Source organism: Podarcis filfolensis, assembly GCF_964270895.1.
Source record: "Podarcis filfolensis genome assembly, chromosome: 6".
NCBI classification, from domain to species: domain Eukaryota; kingdom Metazoa; phylum Chordata; class Lepidosauria; order Squamata; family Lacertidae; genus Podarcis; species Podarcis filfolensis.
This window is the reverse complement of record NC_139609.1, coordinates 84,874,742-84,902,498: the sequence shown is the minus strand read 5'-3', so window position 1 is coordinate 84,902,498 and position 27,757 is coordinate 84,874,742. Positions and strand designations below refer to the sequence as shown.

Here is a 27,757-nt window from a genome sequence, read left to right as displayed (position 1 = left end):
CGATTAGGCTGTTGCTCCAGTTTAGCCAAAGGTAACAATTTTGGCTGAAGGCACGCAGGAGGGAAAAATCTGGATTCTAAAAATTATTATTACTTGTGAGGTGTTGGGAAGTTTGCTCAACGACGAATCTGGATGCATCTACTTTTGCATTTTACCTCCTTTTGAAGGGGGTTAACAGGTGGCCAGGTGTAAGGGAATGGTAAAGTGCAGGAGCTCGTCGTGACGCCCCCTATAGGCACGTCTCCAAGGAGAGTTCGGTTCCTTGTCCTCAAGAGCCGTCCAAAAGAGCAGACAGCTAGTTGTGTTGGTCCGTTGCAATTCGCGCGCGCACCCCAAGGCAGCAGTACGTAGCATAAAGACCATTTGACTACATCAGCAATGTTATATATCGCTTCCTGGGGAGGAAACTGCTAAACTCAGTGATCTTCACTTCTAACAACTCCACTGAACTTAGTGATGCTTTCTTCTGACTATATTGGTTCAACTTGAAAAACATATTTAATAAGAGGTATTCAATAAAGATCTTCCTCCAGCTGAAATGCAATCTTTAGCATTTAATTAGAAAGCAAACAATTTTATAGAGAAGTGTTACCATTTAAACAAGTGTAAATTAGGAAGCCCATCAAAACTAAAGTACTCAGTCTCTGATAATTTTCCTCATTCTCTGACTTCCTCTATGCCAGTCGTCCCAAACCTTGTTGTTTAGTCATGCCCGGCTCTTCGTGATCCCATGGACCAGAGCACACCAGGCACTCCTGTCTTCCACTGCCTCCCCCAGTTTGGTCAAACTCAAATGTTGGTAGTTTCGAGAACACTGTCCAACCACTTAACAAACCTAGCTACCGGCGTCTTGGACTAATGGCTCCCAGTAGCCCCAGCAAGCACAAATGTTACTGCAGCACAGTTGAACAACTGGAGGACATTAGGGAATGCTGCTCTGGGCTTCTACATCACAACCACACTTAAAAGCCTCATAGTCACTTCATTCACATGCCAAAGCAAGGAAGATCCATCAACTACCCTGGTGTTCCCACTCTGAAAAGTTCTGGCACTGTACTCCCATGCATTGACCCGCTTCAATACTACTGCAAGTGCCTGTGAAATATTGAATGTTTGCATATGTTTCCATTTTTCTAGGAAATTTTATAAAGATGAAGAATAACCATTTTATAGTTTTTTATCTTGTGGTTAATTTGCAGTTGTCTGTAAGCTGAAATAAAAGAATTAATATATGATACATCACATCTTACAGTATTTGCAACAATAGTTTGCATTAAAAATAGCAGTTTTGTATCTTGAATTATGAGAAATTAATCAAGGTTTTAAATTAAATGTTAGAACATATCCTCTTTGCCTTTCTGTAAGAATCACTTTTTATTTTTAACAATTTGCAATTAGTACATATTAGGTGCAATATAATGTGGATTCATGGAAGGAAATTATCATTCTTTCCAATTTTTTAAAAAAGATCAAAGGCAAAAACAAATGCACCCCAAATTGTAAAAAAAAAATCTGCAGCTTTTCAATTAGGATTGCACGAAACTTTTTTACAGTGATGCATGAAATGTTTTAACAGTTGACTGAATATTCATATCCATCCACCGAACTGCAGCTTATTTGGCAAATACACTCTGGAAAGATAATCGGATGAAAAATACGTCAATGCTTGAATTTCAGCCTTCATTTTGCATGTTGCCATAATAGCTAGCTGTAAAGGAAAGCATTGGAAATTAAGCTTCTATTGAAATTGATATGATTCATATATTACACTTACAGTGATCTAGAAGAGTAACTGTGCCACATCAGAAACAAAAGAGTTTTGTTCCAGTTTCAAGTTATTTCATAGTATAAAAACAAACCTTTATTGTACAAGAGCAGCTTTTGGCCACAATTGAATATGTACTGTGCAAGTGTACTGAAACCATTGATTTTGATTGACTTAAGAATGCTTATGTTTGTGTTGGATTATGGTCTTGATCTCTTTTTACATATAGTAATTTCCTTTTTTTACATTATGCATGGCAATTTATAGCTCAATCCTATCAGCTGCTACTGCTGCAGTAAAATCAAAAGCTTGCACTGCAGCAAATAAAGCAGCTTACTATATGAATCAAACTAGTCAGATATATTAAGATCTGTAATGTGGTCTTTTCTTGTTTCCTGTTTGTAGTTTATTTGGTGGTATAATTAATAATAAACTGTCTTTCATTACAATTACAGTCTGTGGGAGGACAGGTGGGCAATGTGCTTAATTAATAATAATAATAATAATAATAATAATAATAATAATAATTATTTATTATTTATACCCCGCCCATCTGGCTGGGCCTCCCCAGCCACTCTGGGCGGCTTCCATAGAAACCAAAAATACAGTAAAATATCACACGTTAAAAACTTCCCTAAACAGGGCTGCCTTAAGATGTCTTCTGAATGTCAGGTAGTTGTTTATCGCTTTGACATCTGCTGGAAGGGTGTTCCACAGGGCGGGCGCCACTACCGAGAAGGCCCTCTGCCTGGTTCCCTGTAGCTTTGCTTCTCGCAATGAGGGAACCGCCAGAAGGCCCTCTGCGCTGGACCTCAGAGTCCGGGCAGAACGATGGGGGTGGAGACGCTCCTTCAGGTATACTGGACCAAGGCTGTTTAATAAAGGGACCGAGGCCCTTAATAAATCATGCATTTGTTAGTGAACTGTATTTTTATGTGGCTTTGGCTCACAGGCACATATGACTTCAGTGTAGTTGTGGTAGCTGAACTCCAAGATCACAAAAAGCCATGGACAGGCTTTACAAATATGCAGCATGTTTATTGTCCCTTTTATAAGGCCTAAATACTGATTTAAATACCAAGGATTTATTCTACCTATATAAATCTGGAAGGCCTTGAAAGGACTGGCTACTGGCTATTGCTGAGGAAAATAACTAATAACTTAAAAGTGATAAAAGGACAAGAATGACTGGACAAATCTTATACAATACAGTAGCTGTTTGTTCAGTACACAAATGAAAGTGGTCTTAAAGATAAACTGTGATGGATAAACCAACTTTTGTGCCGTATATAACCAATAAAGGTTTTTTTAAATCCAATCTATACCTGGGATCTGTTAGTCTGCTTTTCTTTTCCATTATCTTAGCATTCACATTAATACACTCACTCCTGTCTCAATAGTGCATTGTCTGGAGGCAGAGCCATGGGTTGTGTCAGTTGGTAGATTACACAAAGCTAGCAGAAAACATGAACTTTGATTCAAAAGTGTTCTAATATTTGAAAGCCCTTGCATAGTAATTTCCAGTTGCCTGACAGCCAGCTGGCTGTGGGGCGCTTGGGAAATGTACAAGGGATTTTGATAGGTGAGTGAGATAACACACCTGTCAATAATCTGATGTCATAATGACAGCTTATCAATATATGAGATGTCCCACCCACCTGTCAAATTTGGCCTGTTGGGGTAAGGCCAGTCTGGCCTACTAAACCAGAAAAGTTTCCCCACCCCTATGCTAGCTGTTACACATGAGTTTGTGGAATAGATTTCTGCTCCCAGTTGCTTGGATCCAAGCAATAATTTGGAAACCTAGTTCTGATTTGAGTTTGGTAGTTGATTGCAAACCATGGCTTCCTCATTAAACACCATGCTATCAAACTGTTGTTTGGGATGATGTATGAATTTTCCTCCTACTCTACACAGAAAGAATACATTACCTCAATTAGAATCACATAATTCTATTATTCTAATTAAGGTAACATATTCTTTCTGTGTAGAGTAAGAGGGAAAATGAGTTCAAGAAGCTCAAAAAATAATAAATAGTAAACAAATGTACATACTTCTTTTTTCCATGCTGATTGATAAGCAATATAAGGTCTTGTATTCAAACTGTCCAGTTTACTTTGATCTTGTTTAGTCAATGGAATCAATGCAGTCTTGGGTATACTCAGTCTGAAAGGCAGATAGATGAATCTGACTACTGTATCTTATTTTTCACACTTGTTTTAAAATATTTTCATGAATCTACACACTGAAATAATAGGAGTGGGGCACTGATTGAAAAACCCTCCCTCTTACCCTGTAGCTGTCCATGTGTATTTTATACAGAATAATCCAACAGAAGTTTCCCAGTTTTGTGGGATTTTAAGTAAATGTATTGTTTTTGGTTTCATTTTTGTGAAAGAATGAGGGAAATTAAAGTTCTTAGAAAAGTAACTAACCGGTCAAAATCAGATGGAAGAAGGCCAAGCCATCTTATAGCAGGAACTGTGAGGTGATGGGCTTCAAATGACATAGACTGAAATGTGAAAGAAGCACATCTCGTTTTCTCAGTTCTTATGACAGTACTCTCCACTTACCTGTCTTGCAAATATCTAGATAAGCTTTATTATTTATTCGTGTGAATGGAGCATCCCATGCCAAGACTTGTTTTGATTTTTATGTGTTTGTCTCATTAAGTTCTATTTTGTTATTGGGGTTATATTGATAAAATTAAATAAAAATACTTTTTTTAAAAAAAGAAAAATGTCAGCTTGGAAGTTTATCTGACAAAGATATTGGTGGTAGTAGGATAGACAATAGGTAAATTATAGCCTCTTTCTATTGAGATAACTGGTTTTAGGTGAGCTTCAGTCCTTCTATTAAAAAACCCATCAGAATCCTGTTTTCTAGTCACATCTATCCAGGATGAGGAATCTCCATCGACCCATGCTCATTTTGGTAGAGATGCAGGTATACTATGTTATACTAGGGTTCAGGGACCCTCCTAAACCCTAGAAATTAATAAATAGTAGGATTTTGATTATTTGGGTTGTGAAGGGAGAAATACAAACTGCAGAAGAATTCCTAGGCTAGCCTATGCAAAAAAGAAAAGGGGGGGGGGGAGAGACCTGGCTAAGTCAAGGATATTAAGAAACAATACAGGGCCATTGAGGGCCATTGGCAATGTAAGAGAACTGTCCTTCCCTCCTGTCCTGAGGTGTGAACAGAGACTGGGGGTTGGACGGTTGCTAGGGTAACTGGGTATGAGGTGACGGTAAAAGAGTATTTTTAGCAAGGTATGCTGGGAACAAGAAGGGAGAACAAAAAGAGATCCACGTTGGGCAGGATGGCTGAAGGCATCTTACCCCCTCCAGATCCTGCCACTGATCCTGACCTACCGCCTTCAGATCCTGGCACTGATTGCTGTGGATCTATTCTTCATAAACTAAGCCCCTCAGGACCCTTTCCTTCTATGCACTTGGCTGCATTCAAAAGCCCACTTACCTGGAAGTAAGTCTCATTGAATTCAGTAGAACTTACTTCTGAGTAGACATGGCTAGGCTTACACTGTAAACCCAATTTAACTTTAGTTTACTTGGCAGGATCAGTCTAGGAGTGCAGGGCAGCTCTTCCAATGGAGAAGCAATGAAGACTCACATCGCCTGTATGCTCCAGGGGGAAGTGCCATCCCAAGGTTAAGAGCCCTACAGGAGCCTCATGAGAATGAGTTATAACCCCTGATAATTTTGGTTGCCCCACTCTGCACCATTTTTACTTCTACAATGTATTTTTGGAGATAGAGTGAACAGAACTATACAAAATACTCTAAATGTGGTTACAACATAAATTTGTATCAGAACTTTATTATACAATTTCATTTTCAATTCTTTCTTTTGTAATTTCTAGCATGGGTGTCATCCTTTTCACAGCTGCTACACACTGAATTGACATTTTCCATCAACTGCAGTCCCAAAAGATATAAGACTTTGGTCCAGAAACAATGTAGACCAAAATAAGACATAACGTATTAGTCCTGCTTAAATAAACCAGCAATAGTTTTCCCATATCACATTTTAGCTAGAAATGGTGCAACAGAATTTTGAATTTAAAGTTGTAAAAAACTTACCAGAGAACCATACTTGTAGATACACATTATTTCAATACCTAATATAAAGATGATATGAAATGTAAATTGAGGTATACCTATTGGGGGGCAGATTTGGTTCATAGAATGCCCCATTTCACTTTTGGTTGGGGCAATAGCATTAGTCCACTGGAGGAGCACTTCTGGGCTGGGCAGAAATATATCTCCACTTCATCTAAAGTCCCCTCCCCAGCATGTTGGATAGGATTTTGGATTGAGCCACCATTGGTGTTTTGAATACATGGTTGCATTTTTTTGAAAGGTGAAAATAAATCAATGTATGATTTAGCAATGTATCTTAATTGTAAATCTTTGTATACCAAAATAGTGCTATGAATTATTAATAGATAAATTGCCTTCCCAATTTTTTCAGTAGGGCAGAGTTCCTAACTCTGCTTTTGTAGAAATCATGCAAATGTCAGGTAGGGGGCACTTGGAAGGCTGCCAACTCTGCCCACTTCTGCAGCTATGTTCATTTTTGTTTTCAGAAGAAAGCTTGGGAGGGATGATGGGTTGCTGGGTGGGAAAATGTTAAGTATCTCATTCCAATTTTCTCCTGCAAGGGTTCCCAGCATCACTTGACAAGGGAGCCATGAGACAGAGAACTGTTTCTATCATAAAGTCTTATTCTGCTCTTAGACAACTCTATCTTTATAAATTATATGGTGAAGAGGACTATCTTAATTTCCATTTCTCACACTTACCATGTGGATCACCATCCATGAGAGCAAAGATAGGCACATGGCATGTATCCCATAACTTTCTGACTAGAAGCCTTGTGTTGACATCCGGCACACCTTTTCCCTAAGGAAATAATGGCTAAGTAGAGTTTATATAATTATCAATGTTTTGAATATATATTGAGAAATCATTCCACTACCAGTCAAATAAGTTCCAGAGTTACAAAATGTTAGCTACATACCGTAATTATTATGCATGGGGACATTTTACTGCAGAAGTTGTCATCCAGCAGTCTCTGAAAAGTTGCATCTTTTTCAACAATTAGAATAAATTTTGCTTCTGTGATCAAATCTATAAAATTAAGGCTACAAATATTGATGGGATTCCATTGTGCCATACAATTAAGTGTTGAATACTGTAGTAAATAACTTAGTATCAGAGCCAATATTTTAAAGAGAAAAAGAAGTACAAATTTTATATTGGTCTTTGTCTGTCTTTAGAAGAAAAACAGATAGATGTTTTCCTTAAAGGATACTTCTCATTCCTTCTACATTAGATGGTACAGCTACCTAAAACAACAAAAGGCAAAGTACCAAAAATAAAGATATGCAATTTAATAATTAGATAAACAGAAACAGGAATAAATCGTCTAAAGGCCTTAACTGTTAATTTCCAATATAGTTTTCTACATTAATAATTGATTGCTTTATAGACTCCATGTGTATTGATGAATACTGTACGTGCAGAAACAACCTTCTTGACCTTCAGACCCACTATTGGTTTTGTCCACTCAATCTACCAGTCCATCTTCATATGCAGGGGAAATCCCTACCTCACTGAGTGTTTGAGACACATCAGCTACCCTCACCTGGTTTAGCTGGTTAGTTAAAGCTATTCCTGGGGTGTGGGCACTGTTGCATGATGACAGCTTCCAGGTGCCACAGGTGAGATCTGACTGCAGGGTGGGACCAAAGGTGGACAAACTGCTCCAGAAGGAGCATAATGTCTCCCCCATCAGAGGTTTTACCCCACCATTAACACCCCATATTGCATTTATATCCCACTATTCTTCTCCAAAGAATTCAAGGTAGCGGGCATGATTCTCCCCCTTCTCATGTAATTCCCAAAGCATCCCTGTGAGGTAGATTAGACTGAGGGAAGACAGTGAGTAGCCCAAGCCCAAGGTCACCCAGCGAGCTTTGTGGCCAACTGGGGGTTCAAACCCTGGTCTCCAGGTCCATGTTTGACACTCTAACCATGAAATCAATGTGCCCAAAACACACTTCCCAAATAATAACTTTCTTTTATGCTGAAATTTGCATATGGCCACTAGAAAGGGCAAATGTTAAACATCCTGATGACAGATGTTTACAGACACTTTAAACTGCTGTATTTTCCATTTGTTTTATTGCCTTTCAGCTATTATTCAACTCAAGTGAGATATGAGTTCCAGAGTTATGGAAAAGGTTGTTAACATTTCCTATCTCATATTGGAATTTGTCTCAATATGGCAAACATATGGAGAAAGAAATAGGGAAGGAGATGGGGGAGGGGAGAAATTGGCATAAACACCTATATACTGTAAGCTGAAGTATGTGGCCTTACTGTTTAACCATTATATCACTGCAGGTGTTCAAGATAGAACATCTGGACATACTAAAATATAAGGATACCCTGAGAAATATTAATCTTGAAGGAACCTTATATTTAGTCCTAGAAAAGGAAATATGTCTTACATTGCTCATATAGTTATTTTTTCTCCATTGGAATGAATGGGCCAGATTGTGTGCACTAGGGAACTGAATGCATGTGGTTCTCTGAGTGAGAAGCTTATTTTTAAGTAATGTATTCCCTCCTATCTTGCACCACTTGACTTATTAAAGCATCTCCACTGTGTATGGCTGGGTGGATCCATGGTGTGGCCAATGTATTTTTGTGGGAGGAAGTGGTCCTGGTCTTCTTGAAAAAGGCAGTGATTGAACTTCTGAAAAAGCCCACTCTGGATGAACTGTGTTTTTTAAAAATGTTTTTGTGAATGAAAAAAATTATATATGGTTTGTTGTTGATATGTATTGTTAAATATTTTTGAAATGTTTCATTAATACAGTGGTACCTTGGTTGTCAAACTTAATCTGTTTCGGGAGTCTGTTTGACTCCCGGAACCATTTGAAAACCAAGGTGTGGCTTCCAATTGGCTGCAAGAGCTTCCTGTACTAAATTGGAAGCCACGGAGGACGTTTGGCTTCTGAAAAACGTTTGCAAACCGGAACACTCCCTTCCAGGTTAGCGGCGTTTGTGAACCAATTTGTTCAGGAGCCAAGCCGTTCAACAACCAAGGTACCACTGTAGAAATAAATAGTGTATTCTAGTCAAAGGTAACAGCTTTAGTAAAAGGAAATTTCAACATTGACTCTGTGTCCATGACCCTGTTCACATGTCACAATACTGTATAAAGTATGGATTGTGGGGACTGTGCAAGCATACTAGCTCCCAGAGAGGATGGCAGCTAAGCAAGGTATGACTTAATGTGTCATCCAGACCTGAGACTGTGGTGAAAGAGAGACCTTAAGCATGAGCTACAGTTCAGTTGATGGCTTTGTTGCCCTGCTGCACTGAGCTATGAAGCCTGGAGAGGAGCAAAGCAGGGGCAATCTACTCTATGGAAGCCAGCTCATTTGCACTAAGCCACAGTTTGGCTTAGTGTTATGTGTGAATGTGGCCAGTGTTAATCCACGTTTTAGTAACCTCTGAACTATGTGAACCATGTATTGCCAGAGTCATGTGCCCTGGGCATATGCTTTCCTCCTTTGTGTGTAAGGTGAGGAGAAACTTCTGTTCCTGATTTCTGGCAAATCATAGTTTGCTATTTCATCTGAACCTGTCAAACAATCATTTGCCAATGGCTTCTTATTGTGGTCTGTGGGCAACTATGGCTTGTGCAAATGATCCCCTACTAGACTTGGATTCCACAGTAAAGTAGTTTGATTCTAGCCATGATGGAATGCTTCGAATCTCATTTCTTTATATGGGTTTAGTATTATATCTGAAATCAAGGTTTAGTGTTATATCTGAACATGGCCTTATAATTTGATAGTATTTTCATATATACTGGATGTTTTCAAAAGACATCAGGAATTTAAAAGGATTTAGAATAAATGTTATTAACTTTATTAAAATGTCATCATTTAATTTCTCTCTCCCAAAAGATCTTGATCTATACATATAGAGTAGAACATCTTCAAAGCATACATTGGTTTATGAAGTGTTGAGATTTTATATGTTTACTATTAACACGTTGCAACATCTTTGAATATTTTATGGATTTGGACAGGCATTCTGTTACGGTTCTAAGAGAAGCAATAGCTAAGGAACAATTGGTTTTAACCCCTTTTCTTACACTGCTCCAACATTTTCTTAGACAGTCTCTGCTGCTTAAGTTGTAGTCAAACATCAATTGCAAACTAAAATATGGATACTATATTAGGACTCCTGAGAAAGAATAGGAGTTCCCCAACTCTTGAGGAAATATTATAATTGAGCATAGAATCATAGAATCATAGAATCATAGAATCATAGAGTTGGAAGAGACCACAAGGGCCATCGAGTCCAACCCCCTGCCAAGCAGGAAACACCATCAGAGCACTCCTGACATATGGTTGTCAAGCCTCTGCTTAAAGACCTCCAAAGAAGGAGACTCCACCACACTCCTTGGCAGCAAATTCCACTGTCGAACAGCTCTTACTGTCAGGAAGTTCTTCCTAATGTTTAGGTGGAATCTTCTTTCTTGTAGTTTGGATCCATTGCTCCGTGTCCGCTTCTCTGGAGCAGCAGAAAACAACCTTTCTCCCTCCTCTATGTGACATCCTTTTATATATTTGAACATGGCTATCATATCACCCCTTAACCTCCTCTTCTCCAGGCTAAACATGCCCAGCTCCCTTAGCCGTTCCTCATAAGGCATCGTTTCCAGGCCTTTGACCATTTTGGTTGCCCTCCTCTGGACACGTTCCAGTTTGTCAATGTCCTTCTTGAACTGTGGTGCCCAGAACTGGACACAGTACTCCAGGTGAGGTCTGACCAGAGCAGAATACAGTGGCACTATTACTTCCCTTGATCTAGATGCTATACTCCTATTGATGCAGCCCAGAATTGCATTGGCTTTTTTAGCTGCCGCGTCACACTGTTGGCTCATGTCAAGTTTGTGGTCAACCAAGACTCCTAGATCCTTTTCACATGTAGTGCTCTCAAGCCAGGTGTCACCCATCTTGTATTTGTGCCTCTCATTTTTTTTGCCCAAGTGCAATACTTTACATTTCTCCCTGTTAAAGTTCATCTTGTTTGTTTTGGCCCAGTTCTCTAATCTGTCAAGGTCATTTTGAAGTGTGATCCTGTCCTCTGGGGTGTTAGCCACCCCTCCCAGTTTGGTGTCATCTGCAAATTTGATCAGGATGCCCTTGAGTCCATCATCCAAGTCGTTGATAAAGATGTTGAATAAGATAGGGCCCAAGACAGAACCCTGTGGCACCCCACTAGTCACTCTTCTCCAGGATGAAGAGGAACCATTGATGAGCACCCTTTGGGTTCGGTCAGTCAGCCAGTTACAAATCCACTGAGTGGTAGCATAGTCAAGACCGCATTTTACCAGCTTCTTTACAAGAATATCATGGGGCACCTTGTCAAATGCCTTGCTGAAATCAAGGTAGGCTACATCCACTGCGTTCCCTTCATCTACCAGGCTTGTAATTCTGTCAAAAAACGAGATCAGGTTCGTCTGACATGACTTATTTTTCAGAAATCCATGCTGACTATTGGTGATCACAGCATTCCTTTCTAGGTGCTCACAGACTGTTTGCTTAATGATCTGCTCCAGAATCTTCCCTGGTATTGATGTCAGACTGACTGGGCGGTAATTATTTGGGTCCTCTCTTTTCCCCTTTTTGAAAATAGGGACAACATTTGCCCTCCTCCAGTCTGCCGGGACTTCGCCTGTTCTCCAGGAATTCTCAAAGATGACTGCCAGTGGTTCTGAAATCACATCTGCCAGTTCTTTTAATACTCTTGGATGCAGTTCATCTGGCCCTGGAGACTTGAATACATCTAGACTAGCCAAGTATTCTTGTACTATCTCCTTAGTTATTCTGGGCTGTGTTTCCTCTGCTGAATCATTTGCTCCAAATTCTTCAGGTCGGGCATTGTTTTCTTTATCGGAGAAGACTGAGGCAAAGAAGGCATTGAGGAGTTCAGCCCTTTCTGTGTCCCCTGTTTGCATTTCACCATCTTCTCCTCTGAGTGACCCCACTGTTTCTTTGTTCTTCCTTTTGCTACGAACATACCCATAAAAGCCTTTTTTGTTGCTTTTAACCTCTCTAGCAAGCCTGAGTTCATTCTGTGCTTTAGCTTTTCTGACTTTGTGTCTACACGTGCTGGCTATTTGTTTGAATTCCTCTTTGGTGGTTTCCCCCCTTTTCCATTTTTTGTACACATCCTTTTTTAATCTTAACTCAGTTAAAAGTTCTTTAGATAGCCACCCTGGCTTCTTTAGGCACCTTCCATGTTTCCGTCTCATTGGTATTGCCTGAAGTTGTGCTTTTACTATCTCCCTCTTAACAAACTCCCAGCCATCATGAACTCCCTTTCCTTTTAGTATTACTGTCCATGGGATCTCACCAAGCACTTCCCTAAGTTTTATGAAGTCGGCTTTCTTAAAGTCGAGAAATTGAGTCCTAGTATGCTTGGCTGCTCCTTTCCGCTGTATAGTAAACTTCAGAAGAGCATGATCACTCGCGCCTAATGATCCTTCCACTTCTACCCCACTAACCAGGTCATCAACATTGGTTAGGACCAGATCTAAAATGGCTGTTCCTCTTGTTGCTTCTCCCACTTTCTGGACAATGAAGTTGTCTGCAAGGCCAGTGAGGAATCTGTTTGACCTTATGCTCTTGGCTGAGTTTGACATCCAACAAATATCCGGGTAATTGAAGTCCCCCATTACTACTATCTCCCTTCCTTTTGCATGCTTGGCCATCTGTTCCAGGAAGGCATCATCTATGTCCTCCGTTTGGCTTGGGGATCTATAGTAAACTCCCACAATGAGGTCACTGTTATTCTTCTCTCCCTTAATTTTGACCCAAATGCTCTCACTTTGGCTTTGAGGTTCTAAATCTTGGATCTCTTCACAGGTATACACATCCCTGACATATAACGCCACTCCTCCTCCTTTCTTGTCTGGTCTGTTTCTCTGAAATAGATTGTATCCCTCCATTATTACATTCCAATCGTGGGACTTATCCCACCAGGTTTCAGTGATGCCTATTATGTCATATTTAGTTTGCTGTACCAAGAGCTCAAGCTCATCTTGTTTATTTCCCATACTTTGCGCATTAGTGTACAGACATTGAAGTCCATTAATCATTCCCCCGTGTCTCTTATTTAAGGATTTTTTCCTCCCACCACTAGGTCTGCGTGCTGTTTGCTCCATTTGGTCTATGACATTTGGATGATCATCTTCATCAATTGATAGACTCCTACCTTCAGGAGCACTGTCTCCCTCCCCCACATTAGTCAGTTTAAAGCCCTCCTGATGAGGTTTCTGAGATTTTTGGCAAAAACATTCCTCCCAACCGTTGTGAGGTGCAGCCCATCGCTTGCCAGAAGTCCATCTTCAAGAAACTGCATTCCGTGATCTAAGAATCCAAACCGTTCCTGTTTACACCATTTGCGAAGCCAGTTGTTCACTTCCACTATTTTTCCCTCTCTCCCTGGGCCACGTCGTTCAACTGGGAGGACAGATGAGATGACAATTTGTGCATTTAATTGCTTCAGTTTCCTGCCCAGAGCCTCATAATCTCTCTTGATCTTCTGGAGGCTATTGCTTGCAGTGTCATTGGTTCCCACATGAACCAAGAGGAAGGGGTATTTGTCAGTGGGTTTTATGATTCCTTGCAGTCGTTCAGTTACATCTTGGATCTTAGCCCCGGGGAGACAGCACACTTCCCGAGACATCTTGTCAGGCCCACAGATCACTGCTTCTGTTCCCCTCAGTAGGGAATCCCCTATCACCACTACACGCCTCCTCTTAGGTCTGGTCGGGGTTCTTCCGTGAGCTGTCCGTTCCAAGGTCGCCTGCACATTCCCTGAGGACTGCCTTTGCTGCTCGTCTTCATATACCTGATCGACTGTAATGAGGGAGAGATCCTCAAATGGAGTCTGCTCTTCGTCTTCCATGCTAGGAGAAAGGACCTCAAAGCGATTGCGTATTTCTAAACAATCAGAGCGAACCCTGGGCCTCCTACTTCTTTGAGTCACGTTTCTCCATATATCTGGCTCCTGTGTTGGTGAACTAGCCTCCTTCTCAGGGGAGTCCCCTGTCTCCTCCTTGGTGGAGACGGTGTGCTCTGTTGCTTCCAAGAAGAGCTCCAGCTCTCTAATTCTTTGGAGCGTAGCTACACGTTCCTCCAGTTGCTGGACTTTGTCTTTTAAGAGGGCAATCAACATGCAATTGCTGCAGGTAAAGCTGCCTGCAACCTTTGGCAAGATGGCAAACATTGCGCAGGAACCACAGGCGACTGCAGCTGTTCCCTCACCCTCCATCTTGAGAAGGTGTCGTTGGGGGTGACTACAGCGGTCCTCCATCATAAAAAGCGTGAAGACAGGACAAATAAATTCCCCCAAATAAACCTATATCTCCCCCAACAAACGTTTGAGACTAGCTCCCCTAAATCTAAAAGATGGATCAAACTGCGCGCGCCGCTAGGCGCGCGCCGCTGCCCTACAAGCTCTGACAAGCTCCTCCCACAGCTAATCACCTCAATCATTTATCTTGAGCAATCATTTATCTTTTGCAAATATTTAAAATCACCTCCTTTATTTGCTCAGCTGCAAAACCTCAATTGCATATTTATTTATATAATATGTAAATTAATTAACCAAAACTATTCCCTTCCAACACTACAAATTCTATGATTCTATTATTCTAAGGAATTAGTAATACATACTGTTGTACTGCAGCTACAATTCACTTTTGTACCATCTTCTTCAACATAACTTAGATTACCAGCAATGCAACCTTTACTGGTAGACAGCTGTGGGGGAAAAAATGTGAATTAGCTTGTCTGTTTTGGGCTCAATCTGATTTTGGAAATAAGTTGGTTACTGTAGAACTCCATTCACTTTCAAAGTCCCTTTTGACAACTGGTTTCCCAAAATCCTGCCATCTCACTTACAGGGCTGGCACTACAACACAAAGTGGGAAGAGAAAGGTTTCTTCCTGCCCATTGTTGCAGTGGCACTCACTGTCTATTTTCTGACACCGAAGCAGCCCTGTAGTTTTTTCAAGGGCCACTGCAATGTCAACATGTTAAGCATAGAAAGGAAAGTATGGCAAGGGGGGTGAGTGGAGAGAGGCCACTCTGTCTTCTTGGCAGCCTATAGGAGTGCTGCCACCAGACAGAGGGAAAGACCTCACTTTCCTCTTCTGTGTCTTGCAGCTACCACTGCACTGATGAGAATGGTAGGTAGAACAGGTTGGGGACTAAAATGAAAGCTGGAGAAAAATTTAGAAGCTGTAATACCATCTCAAATGTGAGTTTCGTAAATACATTATAATTTTTTGTTAGCTATGACTTCTGTGATTAGATGATTGAACAAGTAACTCTTGAATCACTAGATCTAGGAATAATTACAGAGCAGACATTGTCAAATATTCAAAGAATGCTGATGTCATGCTGTGTTTGCTTCAGAGAAGTTAAGCAGTTCAATGAGAAAGCAATGAAAGTTGCATAAGAGAAAAGTAAATAAGAATAAATGAAGCTACTGCAAATTCTGTTCCTTATAAATATCTGGGATGCTCACAATCTGAGGGCCTTGAGCTGTCAGAAATATGTGTACAGTGTTAGATATACAGTGGTACCTCGGGTTAAGTACTTAATTCGTTCCGGAGGTCTGTTCTTAATCTGAAACTGTTCTTAAACTGAAGCACCACTTTAGCTAATGGGGCCTCCTGCTGCCGCTGTGCCGCCGGAGCCCGATTTCTGTTCTCATCCTGAAGCAAAGTTCTTAACCTGAAGCACTATTTCTGGGTTAGCGGAGTGTGTAACCTGAAGCATATGTAACCTGAAGCGTATGTAACCCGAGGTACCACTGTATAGAACATGTATAATGATATGAATATTATAGAAGTATTTAAAATCAAAATTGCTGACTATGCTTAGAGTCAGAACTGCCTGTCCAAAGCAGTGACGTAAGCAGCAAGAACCTTGCAACTATGTCTTTAACAGGACACTAATAGTTGGCCAGATAAGAGGAGGAAAACATATTGGAATGTAATGGTAAGGAGTTAGCACAAACAAGCAGAATTGCCAAGGACATGTTTGGGAGGGAAAGGTAACAGAATATGCAAGCCAAAACCTGCTGAAAAGGAATGATTGAGGATTACACCCTAATAAGATAACGGGAGTTTCTAAGTGGAAAACAACTCCAAATATGGTATGTCCAATTGGAAGGCCAGGTAGAGTATCCACAAGCTGTTCACACATTGCTTTAGCCAATAATATTGCATAAATGATACGGGCAAGAGGATTTCATGTATTTACCTGATAGAAGAAGAGTACGGAATATAAGAAGAGCCTGAGAACATGTACTGTTGTCAGACCATGCTTGTGGCAATAGCCTCGTGGCTGACCATTCAGTGCTGTCTTAATGATTAATAATTCTCTGTTGAGCCTACCTTGTGTACCTGACTCCTCTTTCCTTAGAGCCTTTTGGCAGTCTACTTCAAGGAAGCGAGCCCTAGGAATTTTCCTAACAGAGCTGAGACACTAATTGGTGAGGTATTAAGGGTTTTTTTATTGTAGCAATGTACCAAGCTTTCTTATTTCTCTCCTTATTGGCATCGTCAGCTAGAAATAGTAAGTGCAATAACTTTCATGGCCTATTTGTGCCTTCTACAGCTTCAAACGATAATAACTTGCTGTACTTTTCCAAATGTGATACATTTTTACAGATCATGTAATAATACTTTTTTGATACTTAACAATATGCAGACTCCTTCTTGGGATCTTGAGCATACAGGAAATGTCATTGGTAATGTCGTCCACCACTCTTTGGTTACCAAAATGTGCTGTATCAGTGTAAAATATATCTCTGTCAAGATATAAAATATTGTCATTCAGAAATAAATGAAATAATAGTACCATAAAATATTGATGTTATACAGGGAATATAGTCTAAGTACATAAATATCATGCATATTATCATGTCTTCTACCACCTGCCTCCCTAAACTGATATCACCCCAACAATCGTAGCCTTGGCCCAAACAAGTACCGGTACTTTCTGTGTATAAGATGCCCCCCATGTATAAGATGAGCCTAATTTTTTGAACCCAAAGTTAAGAAAACAATATTTTAACAGCAGAGCATGACCAACCAGCACCGGGGTGTCCAAGCAGGGAGAGGGGGGCACCCCTTGCTCCCCCCACCCTGCAGAAAGGGATCAGGCTACTGAGCTGCTCATCAGGCTTCAGTGCTCATAAATGCCTATTAAGTAGTTTCTGAGTTGTTTGTTCTAAAAGATTTTAAAAGTTTGAAATACTTCATTACATATATTTAGACACCAGGCAAAAACATTCATCTTCTCCCACACCTTTGGCTAATTAAACAATCTTTGTCATTTTAAACTCTGTGTGGCAGGGTGGGGGAGGTATTGCTTTTGTTTATGACTATTAAGCATTTTTATGTTTTTATATTGTAAACTGCCACATGATTCTCGAATGAAGGGTGGCCTAGACATTTAATAAATAAATAAAACAAGTAACCCTGAGATCAGATTCTCCTTCTTCAGGAAATGAGGTCTAAAACTTAAGTGCGAAGGGGAATTGGATGCAGGGCCAATCCTAAAGCACATCCACAAGATGAGCCTATGGTAACTGTGTCACTTTGCTGTCCTCTCACTCAGAGGACTCCATTCCAGAAGTTCTAATACAACCAGAGACTTCCCTGCTCTGTCAACACACTGGTGTGAGCCAAGCCCCTTTAACTGAAGAGGTACTTTTCAGGAAAGGTGCAGTTTACTGCTCCTATATAAGACCCTGTCTATGGTTGATTGTTGCTGAAGCAACAACTGAGTGCTGATCACTTAAAACATTCAACCTGAGCTCAGTGCTTGCATCATAACAATACTTCACCTATACATAGTGTGCCAAATCTATTATATCACATTTTTAATTTTAAATGGTTATTTCAATTTTGCAGTCACATACAAAGTTATTATTACCTTTTTGTTGCATAAATGTTTGTCTGCACCATCTTGTAGATAATCGATAATATTTTAAGGAATAGAGCTGAAATATAAAATAACAGCAAGTAAATATTACCAGCCATCTGAGTATTTCTGAATAAAGATTGGTGTGCTCTTGGCTGAATTTTAAAATGTATTATACCATTCTGTGTATATATACTAATCAATGAAGTTTCTGCGAGGTTAGAAAAATGTACTTTGCTGTAATTACAAGTATCCTCTTTTTCAAATCCAAATCTTGAGGGTGAACAGGACTTCTGTAGTCCAATATTCCACTCTGTTCAATGCCTGAAGTATGATCCCTACTATGAGGTAAACTTTCTGTCCTAAGATTTGATGTGTAGTAGAAAAAAATGTTCAAACCTTTTTCAAATCTTTCCTTTAATGAGTTTTAGTGCTAGTATGGTGCTCATCTTACAGCTAGCCTTGTTTGTCAAGGAACAAAAGGCAGTACACTTTAAGGCTCCTGATTGTTTCCCTGCAGTTGTACCTTTACCTGCCCCACATCAGATCTCGCAGTCAGGTGTGGGCCAGGTGGGTGTGGTTTGGAGAAAATGGCCTTTTGTGCCAAATTAAGCCCCCTGCTGAGCCTAATTGGCCCATTTGCCTGGAGGTCCCCTACCTTTGCTCGATTGGGAACATATAATCTTGGGTTTTCTGGGTGGCCTAAAAGTACCTTAACCACTGGGAATTCAACTCTTGATCATGTATATACAGTGGTAAGTAAAGGTAAGTTAAAGGTACCCCTGCCCGTACGGGCCAGTCTTGACAGACTCTAGGGTTGTGCGCTCATCTCACTCTAGAGGCCGGGAGCCAGCGCTGTCCGCAGACACTTCCGGGTCACGTGGCCAGCGTGACAAGCTGCATCTGGCGAGCCAGCGCAGCACACGAAAACGCCGTTTACCTTCCCGCTGGTAAGCGGTCCCTATTTATCTACTTGCACCCGGGGGTGCTTTCGAACTGCTAGGTTGGCAGGCGCTGGGACCGAACGACGGGAGCGCACCCCGCCGCGGGGATTCGAACCGCCGACCATGCGATCGGCAAGTCCTAGGCGCTGAGGTTTTACCCACAGCGCCACCCGCGTCCCTAAATACAGTGGTCCCTTGGGTTAAGTATTTAATTCATTCCAGAGGCCTGTTCTTAACCTGAAACTGTTCTTAACTTGAAGCACCACTTTAGCTAATGGGGCCTCCTGCTGCTGCTGCGCCGCCAGAGCACGATTTCTGTTCTCAACCTGAAGCAAAGTTCTTAACCCGAGGTAAAATTTCTGGGTTAGTGGAGGCTGTAACCTGAAGCGTATGTAACCTAAAGCGTATGTAACCCGAGGTACCACTCTGTGTGTGTGTGTGTGTGTGTGTGTATTCACATGTACATTATTCATGTTAGTTTGAGCAAAGGACATACAGTATAGTTTTACAGTAAAGGAAAGGTGTTTTAGTTGAATATTATATTAGTGTCTACTGTTCCAACACATTGCAAAAAGGGATATCTGAAAGAAGAATCTGTTGGGATTGTTGGACATATGTGCTGCGGAAGCTCAGTCAAGTGGTTAAGTTCACCGCAGAAAATCCATTTAGCAGAGTTATCTTTACTAGGCCAAAACCAACTATACATAAACACATTATTTACAAATGTTACAAGCAGTCTTCTCTCTCTGAGCCCAGAGAGGGATCTTTGCTTCCAAGTTTTTGCTGTGTTTGAGTCCCCTCAGTGGCACTGAAGGGCCTGCTGATTCAAATGTGCTCCCAGTTGGTGACCCCAATACAGAGAAAGTCGCTTTAGCATCACTGATTGACTGATAATATTGAAACTGCAGATAGATAGATGATAGATAGATGAAAGTCATGTTTTTTGTACTTCAGAATATTACATTAAAATAAAATAGTATATTGCTCAGCTTCTTAAACTTACCAAATTTTGGTGCTGATTTGGGACAGTCACTTCTTATTTTCCTTGTGGTACAATTACCTGTAGATGTCATCTGCAAACCTACAGAATCTGTAAACCTGTGGATGTGTAAACCAGTTCAGCTGTATGTTACTTTTCAGAATTGGTGTTATGTAACGTTTAACACAAAAGAGGGTTGCTTCATGAATGCAGATAAGCAAAAGTCAAATGCTATCTCAAAGGAGGATGGATTTGGAAGAGTGTAATCAACTCTATAATTTAGAAAATGGTTTGTCTCTCTGTTTATCATTTGTTTTCTATGTGTGTACGTCTTCCAAAATACTGTCCCCAAACTCAGCAAGAGGATTTCTAGGGTGGGGTGGTAGACTTTCTTGCTGTTTGACATTGGGTACCATTTGAATCAAAATGATGAATCAAAACTTGACTGTGGTGTGACTTTCCCAGATTTTGGTCATAGATTCAGCTTGCCTCTGAATATATTGACACCAAGCTTGGCATGAAAGTTCCTGAGGTACGCATGGGCAGGATCTACATTGACATTTTGGTGCCAGGGGCCATTTTGAATCAAGATGGTGGACCAAAACATGACTTTGGCACGGGGATAGGTTAGGCCAACACTCAAGATATCATCATGAAACTCAGCATGAGAGTTCCCAGAGTGGAGTGCTTAATTGATGGTGGTAGACTGAAATCTCATTTTGACATGACTTTGCCTGTTTTTAGGCATAGGTTTGACTGTCTCTTGACCAAATTGGGAAGAGGGTTCCTGAGCAGAAGGGTATCTTTGTCACTTTGAATCAAATTAGTGGACTAAAATGTGACTTTGGAGTAACTTCACCTGTATTTGGCGTGATAAGTCAAAAACCACAAAATTCAATGATCCATTTAAAAATCACAATATTGTTTGGTTTCTAAAAATTCTCACACACTCCCTGCTTGTAATTATATAAATGCATTGCACATGGTTAAATTAAACCAACATATTGTCAGATCTAGGTAAGGAATTAGAATAAATAAAATCTGGAGTCATGTAAACTACCCTGAGATCCTAGGAGGAACAACAGCATATAAATGTGACTAATAATTTATTTCAACATAATGTACTTGAGATTTGGTCACAATGTTTATTTGCCATCCTGAATATTGTACTATATTTACTAAATCTGGTGTGCCATGGTATGTGTTTAGCACTGACGAATAACATTCATAATTAACATATTGTTGATAGGTATAATCACAATGAAATTTGGAGTGGTATTATAGGTTATATTCGTTTCATTGTGCAAATGTGACATGACTGCATTTTCACTTTTTAAATGCACTGCTTTTTATGTCCTTAAGGTGGCAGAAGACACTGCACTGTAAAGCTACAGAAAAGCCTATGATCCAGAAAAAAACTGACTTTTCTCTGCAGACTATTTCCATTCTTATCTTGCTCTACCCCTAGAAAAATAGCTAAAGGTCAGCTATCATCTAAATAAAGCAGGTAAGATGTACATAGGTCATATCTGAAAGTATTTCCATACAAAACATAGATCTAATTTTAGACCAGTTGCACACAATCTAATCTCATTGTTTAAATTAGCATATAAAAAGTCCAAATGGGCTACATCTGAGACAAGTCATATTTCGAATATGCTTTCTTTACAATCATATCTGCAATTTCAGTTGTGGAATGTTGTGATTAAGCAACACAATTATTACATAGGAAGTTATTTTGGTTTACTGTGTAAGGTTCCTAAGCAAAACCTGTTGGGAGAGTCAAACCTTGGAGCCTTCTGCATACAGTGCATGTTTGCTATTAAATAACTAATCACAGTACAACACATTTAAGTCAGCTGCAAGTTAATTTCTCAAGTGTCTCAATGCAATATACGTAAAACTTGAGATGAATTGCTCTGGAACTGTTGCTATTGGGGATATCCTTGTAAACCAGCTATAAATATGTAATTAGCTATTCAAAAACATCACTAAGAGATAATGATTCCATTGATTGATTGAATTTATATTCCAACTTGCCTCCAAGGAGCTCAAGGTGATGTACATGGTGCTCCTCCTCCTCATTTAATTCCCACAACAAACTTATGAGGTAGGTTACACTGAAAGGCAGTGACTGGCCCAAGGTGACCTAGTGAGCCTCATGGCTGAGTGGGGAATTAAACCCTGGTCTCCCAGATCCTAGTTCGAAACAGACTACTACACCACACTGTATAGTGTTACATCCTTGTTCAACAGAAGCCCATGATTTCCCTATTACTTTGTAGTTTATGAGATACCACATATATTGGCAGGCCCTTTTTCTCTTTCTGATGTCTGTGGGTTGTATTTATGAATGGTTCTGCAGTCGTGGCTGCTTGAAATTTGGTATTGTTAATAACCATGTCAGTCCAGCACTGTTAATTTACTTCTACCAATTCCTCAACTTTCTAGGGTTCATAACAGGGGGTTTAGGGTTGCATGAGTGGTGTGCACACAGTGGGTGCTAAGCCAAGTGAGGTGCCTTCTCAAAGCCCAGTAAGTTAGGCTCTGGGTTTGGGGAAGGAGACAGGGTCCTAGAGTCTCTTATCCATCTTTGGGAATGCAGCGCAAGGGCTTGGGTGGGTGGGTGTGTCAAATTCTGACCTTGCACAGGGTGCCATATTACCCAAGTCCACTGAGAGGTATAGACAGTTAATTTATTTATTGCTCACTGTCTGCTAAGATTCTAATGTACTGCTTCAAAACTTGTATTATTCTCCACAGTCGGGACCCATTCTTGGGACTTTTTTTACAAACTCTGTAGCATTTGTGATTTTCACTGAAGCCATGGTGACCTTTAGCCAGATTGTCAGTTCATGCACTGACTTAAAACCACACACAGCAGATTGTAAGAATAAGTGTACAATTTTGTTGAAGATTTTTTTTTCAGGAAAACATTGTAGCATGGCACAGGGCTTCATGAAACATGAAGAGGCAATAATAAAAGTTGTTAATGTTTTTGTATTTGTTTTATGCAGTACACCACCTTAATACCTGGTGTGATTAAGATGATAGTATATAATGTTATAAACAAACAAACAAACAAACAAACAAGCAACATTTGTTACACACACACGGTAAAATATACCTACTGTATATTTCCCCAGTTAGATCTATTATTTAATATGAGAACGGGTGCTTCATTTCTGGATAGACTTGTGATAACATCTTCAATAACATTTTCAATTGCTCTAAGAACATCAGTGCTGAAACAAGTTATGACATAGCATTAAAGACTGCATGTATACCAGTTCCAAAGTCTACAATAAAATGTTGACATGCATAACTGCCTTAAGTATGTTAGATTTATGAAGCTGCAAGAAACATTTTACTGTACTTTTTTTCTTTCAGTACCCCTAGAAATCTTAATTTGCTATTTCATGTGTGTACACTTCAAGCATTAGAAAGTACACTGCCTACCGCTTCTCATGATATTTCTTTTCAAGCAGGCAAACATTTGGATCAACTGGTTTAAAACTATGATTAATGTTTTAAATCAAATGATGTAATATTAACTTTGGCTAGGGTTTGACTTAACATGTTTTCAAATGCTGTAAACTTCAAAAAATGTTCAAGGGTATAATATAAGTACTTCCTCTCTACCATAGCACATTAACCTTTTGATCTGACACTTTGAATGAGTGCCTGTGGTTTTTAATTATATGTAGGTTTTGGCAGGATAACAACATTGTGTGTGTGGCGGGGGGAGATAAAGTGTGCAATGAACTGAACTAAGAACAGTAGTACTGTAATGTTGTTTCCCATATAGCAAAATAGCAGATTGTGCGGAACCTCCTATAAACAAAAGGACATTTTTGCGTAATTTTATCAGCTCCCTTGCTCTCCAGCTGTAGAGCTGTGTATGTTATACAGAGCTGCCAGTTCATAGATGCTGTATGAATTTGTTAAAACTCTACCTACAACTTGTATCCATAGCCCAAGATATATAAGCTGAGATCTAGGAAAAAAACCCAAAACACCCTACATTAGGCCCTCACAATAACTTCCTTTAGCTCAGTGATTTTTTTTTTTTACTTGAAAGTAGACACCCATTACATATCACAAACCACTTTAGAGAGACTCCTCAGTTTCAAAAAATGATTTTTCATGAGAGTGGAGGTGGTGGGGTGGAAGGGAGTTTGGCTGAAGTTCAAAGAACACAAGTCCAAAGTTCCTTTTGGCATACAGAAATACTTGTGTGGTTCTTTGGATCCTGACCATAAACTTCTAACTTTGGATGATCACATTCAGTTGTGGATAAGAATGTGGTCCTTTTCTTAAATGGGAGCACATTGATGATATATATCACAGTGAACCTCAGACACTCATAATATGCTTCCTCTCTATTGAGGAAGTACAGTATTAAGTGCTTTTTGAAGATGATTGTATATTACTCATAATCTTACAAAGGAGGAAACTGGAAATGTTTTTGTTTTGTTAGAAAACTAGCATTTATCAAAATAAGAAGGAAAGGATTGATATAGGCTCACACAATCCTCAGCTTTCAGATATATTTTCTCTAAAAAATGGTTAATGTGCCAGGTTGAAAAGTTTCCGAATAAGATTATTTGATGATTCCATTTATTCAACAGACAAGGGTCATCAGCACTGTTCATTTGCTATGTTTCCTACTGGTACTTTTTATTATTGTATTATTATTTCTTTAGCACATTTATGCACCATTCCAGTGGCTTATATGCAATCAATTAACATAAGGCATCCCTGCAAGCAGATTGAAAATCTTAAAGACAACACAAAAGCAAAGAGGGAAGGAGGAGGAGGAGGAGGAGGAGGAGGAGGAGGAGGAGGAGGAGGAGGAAGAAGAAGAAGAAGAAGAAGAAGAAGAAGAAGAAGAAGAAGAAGAAGAAGAAGAAGAAACAAATTCATGCACCAATTCTTAAAGTTAAATAGTAATTCTTGTTCCAGCTGGAACTTGGTAACTTTTTACCAAATTACCTCTGATTCCTTCAGTTTCTGCAGTTGCTGCAACGATCTTTTATGACCCATATGCATTGAATTTTATCATAGTTCTGTATAAGGCAGATAATTTAGCCAGATAGGTTTTTGTTTCATCTTTAAAAATGTGTGGGTAAGTGAGCAGTGCCAAATGGTAGATCCAGGTTTCACATTCAGGCTTATTGTCTGCTGTTTGGGGCCAACATAAGTTGAGAGTACTTTAAAGGAGAAAGAGAAGGATTTGAATGGCATGCTCATTGGAACATATGTTCTTTCTTTAATTTTAGCTCCCACTTCTTAAAGATGAAGTAACCTTTAAGAAGAAAAAGATACATCACTGGCCAAACATGCCAACTTAAAAAGCTCTCAGCATTAATTACAGAGAAATCTAAGCTGGGAACAGCAAGGCACTGCAGATGTATCACATGAGGATAAAGCCTGTCAGCTCATTTCCAACAAGTCACAGCATGAACATTATTTTTTCTTTCTTTTTTCTTTTGGCAGCACAAATAGAAATGCACTTAAATCATTATTTCACAACAGGAATAAAACAAACAAACCAAGTTACAGATTTAATCCTATAGCGTGTGTGTTAAGTGAACAGTATGCACGTAGATTAGAATTATTTTAAATTAAATTTGGAAAACCATATGTTGCTTAAGACAAAGATATTAAAGTGCCAAATTTCTTATGCTAAATATATCCAGTGCATTAGTATGATAAATGCATACAGCACCAGAAGCACACTATTGTGTGTGTGTGTGTGTGTGTGTGTGTGTGTGTGTGTGTGTATGGAATCTGGTTATTATAATGTATCCTGCAATTGACTTTTGGGCGAAAACCCCCCAAGAAGAAGAACATTCTACTAAATATGTATAGGTTCAGAGCCTAGAAAATCAGTCTGTGATTCCAGGTTGTTTGCTACATATACAGATGAAATTAATGTGAAAGAATGTGAGCACTCTAGATGTTCCTGTTTTCACTCTCAATTCAGCCATGGTCTATTAAACTGTGGGCTTAGGAGATACCGTATATTTTTCCTAGTCTAAGACCTTTGCCGGTAGAGTTCTCCAGTCACATCCCAGGCTGCACAGATCATGTGTGCTTCTTGAACAGTTCCACAGTTGTGGACTCCCCTGTGAGGGAAGATTACAACTTCTGGGGTTTTTTAGTTTAGAAAAAAGGCAGGTAAGGGGGGAAGTTCAAGCTATGTAAAATTATGCATGGTGCAGGAAAAGTGGATAAAAAGATGTTTCTTGCTATGCAGGATGGACAAAATGAAGTACTTCTATACACAGCACATAGTTAAACCTTCAAATATGCTTCCACAAGATTATGGACACCAGCTTAGATGGTTGCATTTCCTTCATTCATTAATCATTAATATTATTGTAAACTTATTTGCAATATGAGCTTGTTATGTTACCTATCTTGAGGAGGGTTCCTCAGGGGAGGAGATAATTGTGGGCTAGAAAGACCAATATTCACCAATTAATTTGTTTAGAAAATGGATATCCTGCTTTTCAATGGAATAATCTTCCAGGTGGTTTGCAACAAGTTGCAATAATACTCAAACAGGCAAAACAAAACCCAGCAGCTCTCTGTCTTTTACCAGTAGGCAGGGCTTACTTTCAGCTTTGTAATGCCAAATATCCAAAGCAACTTCATATTCTCAGAATATAACAGTTTAGAAGCAGTTCTGTGGTAATAATGTTGTCTTTTATTCATGTTACGCCAGGCAATGGGGTAGGTGCTGCCACTGGGACTAAGCTGAAGAGTCAAGCATTCATTATTTCAATGTACTTTTGAGGGAAAGATCCTCCACTCTAATATCTCCCAACTGTTGGAACTAGAAAAGAGGAAGCATTACGTGTATAAAAATGCAAGTGGTTAGGTCCAACATGTTTCAATTACAACCTTCTTTGGGATCACAGGACTGTGGAACAAAAACATGTTTGCTCTCCAAATACTTTGTTGCAAAACAGCATAAAAGTACTACAGATAAACTGCAGTTTCCAGACAGTAAAGCTAGTTACATGCTAGTAGCTGGGGTACAGTTTCACCACAGACTGAGCTAAGTAGTTGCCCCTCATTTCAGAGCATGAGTTTCATATTAGGTGATGACAGATCAGAAATCTCTTTCAATCCTTTGTGAAATGGCCATCCAATGGATGTCGCCCTCATTGATGGAGTGAACTGTTTGCATACGCAAGCACCACATGTTACTGTTTTACCAGTATCTGCTCTGTGGGCTCTTTTGAGGGACGAAGGAGAACGTGGGCAACAACACTGGCTACCTTCTTTCTCTTTTGTTTATTGTGGTGCACTTTTTACACACAAAGAGAGAGATGGTGATTGCTGACTCTGTGTGGTGCTCGCGGTGGAAGCAACTTTCCATCTTGCCTGACTCTATGAGTCTTTACCTGGGGATCTCACAGCTCTGGCTGGCCACAAAGGGGCCATGCCTGCTTCCAAGTGTTACACCAGCCGCTTCCCTGAGTGAAAGTCGGTGTTTGTCCAATAAGGTGAACAAGGACCAGTTCGTCTCTCCAGGGAAGGTCATGGCTAAAAGATGGAGCGAAGGCACTAAATGGAAGGCAAAGAAAAGAGGGGGGGGGGTCTAAAAGGGAAGCTATTCGTTGCTCGCCCCTCTCTGCTGATCCTTTTCTCGTGGCGTTCCTGAAGCGGAGAGGCTCGCGCGCAAAACCAACGGTCTTTCCCGCCTTCTCCTAGATATTTTGGCGCGCGGTTGGGGGGGAGAGAATGAGGTAGCGCGCGCACCTGTCCAGCAAAGACGGTTTTGTGTCAGTCTTCAGCAGGACTGAGCCAGACAACCAATCAAATTAGGAGATATAGGCGGGCTCTCCTCTCTCTCACACACAGACATACACCGAGTTGAAGGGAGGGATGAAGATCTGAGGGAGGTTATGAGGGGAAAGTTGCCACGAGGATGCTTTTTTTAAAACAACAACAACTGGGGAGGAAATAAAGCTTCGAGAGAATTCCTGAGGGAAA

At 40.0% G+C, this 27,757-nt stretch overlaps 1 protein-coding gene and 1 long non-coding RNA gene across 6 annotated transcripts in view; one reads left to right on the top strand and one right to left on the bottom strand.

Moving 5' to 3' along the window:
• Positions 1 to 3,087, top strand: part of LOC310764859 — a 118,492-nt gene extending 115,405 nt beyond the window's left edge. Inside the window, exons 2-3 of the long non-coding RNA XR_014549286.1 lie at positions 2,098 to 2,244; positions 2,658 to 3,087. This is a non-coding gene — a long non-coding RNA (uncharacterized lncRNA). The remainder of the gene's footprint in view (positions 1 to 2,097; positions 2,245 to 2,657) is intronic.
• On the bottom strand, positions 1,356 to 27,475 carry SPO11 (SPO11 initiator of meiotic double strand breaks). Of its 5 annotated transcripts, none has more exons than XM_083618972.1 (13): positions 27,166 to 27,475; positions 22,879 to 22,992; positions 19,772 to 19,866; positions 17,837 to 17,903; positions 16,598 to 16,706; positions 14,561 to 14,647; positions 7,102 to 7,135; positions 6,808 to 6,917; positions 6,590 to 6,689; positions 5,868 to 5,905; positions 4,201 to 4,277; positions 3,820 to 3,931; positions 1,356 to 1,708 (listed from the first exon to the last, which is right to left on the bottom strand). In XM_083618972.1, exons 1-13 carry the CDS (start codon positions 27,303 to 27,305, stop codon positions 1,589 to 1,591), a joined length of 1,203 nt encoding a protein of 400 aa, XP_083475098.1. In that variant the 5' UTR covers positions 27,306 to 27,475; the 3' UTR covers positions 1,356 to 1,588. The 5 variants fall into 5 exon arrangements, with proteins under 5 accessions (XP_083475098.1, XP_083475099.1, XP_083475100.1 ...); XM_083618973.1 differs by having other exon boundaries at positions 6,808 to 6,905; XM_083618974.1 differs by lacking the exon at positions 27,166 to 27,475 and adding an exon at positions 25,795 to 25,856.
• Positions 27,476 to 27,757: the final 282 nt, after the last annotated feature.

What these genes read in the sequence shown, in the direction of transcription:
- SPO11 (XM_083618972.1), bottom strand. Translation starts at nt 27,305, where the DNA reads ATGACCTTCCCTGGAGAGACGAACTGGTCCTTGTTCACCTTATTGGAC. An exon ending in AACATTTATGCAACAAAAAG is followed by an intron (nt 16,707 to 17,836) that starts GTAATAATAACT and finishes ATATCTTGACAG; the next exon opens with AGATATATTTTACACTGATA. An exon ending in CCCCATGCATAATAATTACG is followed by an intron (nt 6,690 to 6,807) that starts GTATGTAGCTAA and finishes TTATTTCCTTAG; the next exon opens with GGAAAAGGTGTGCCGGATGT.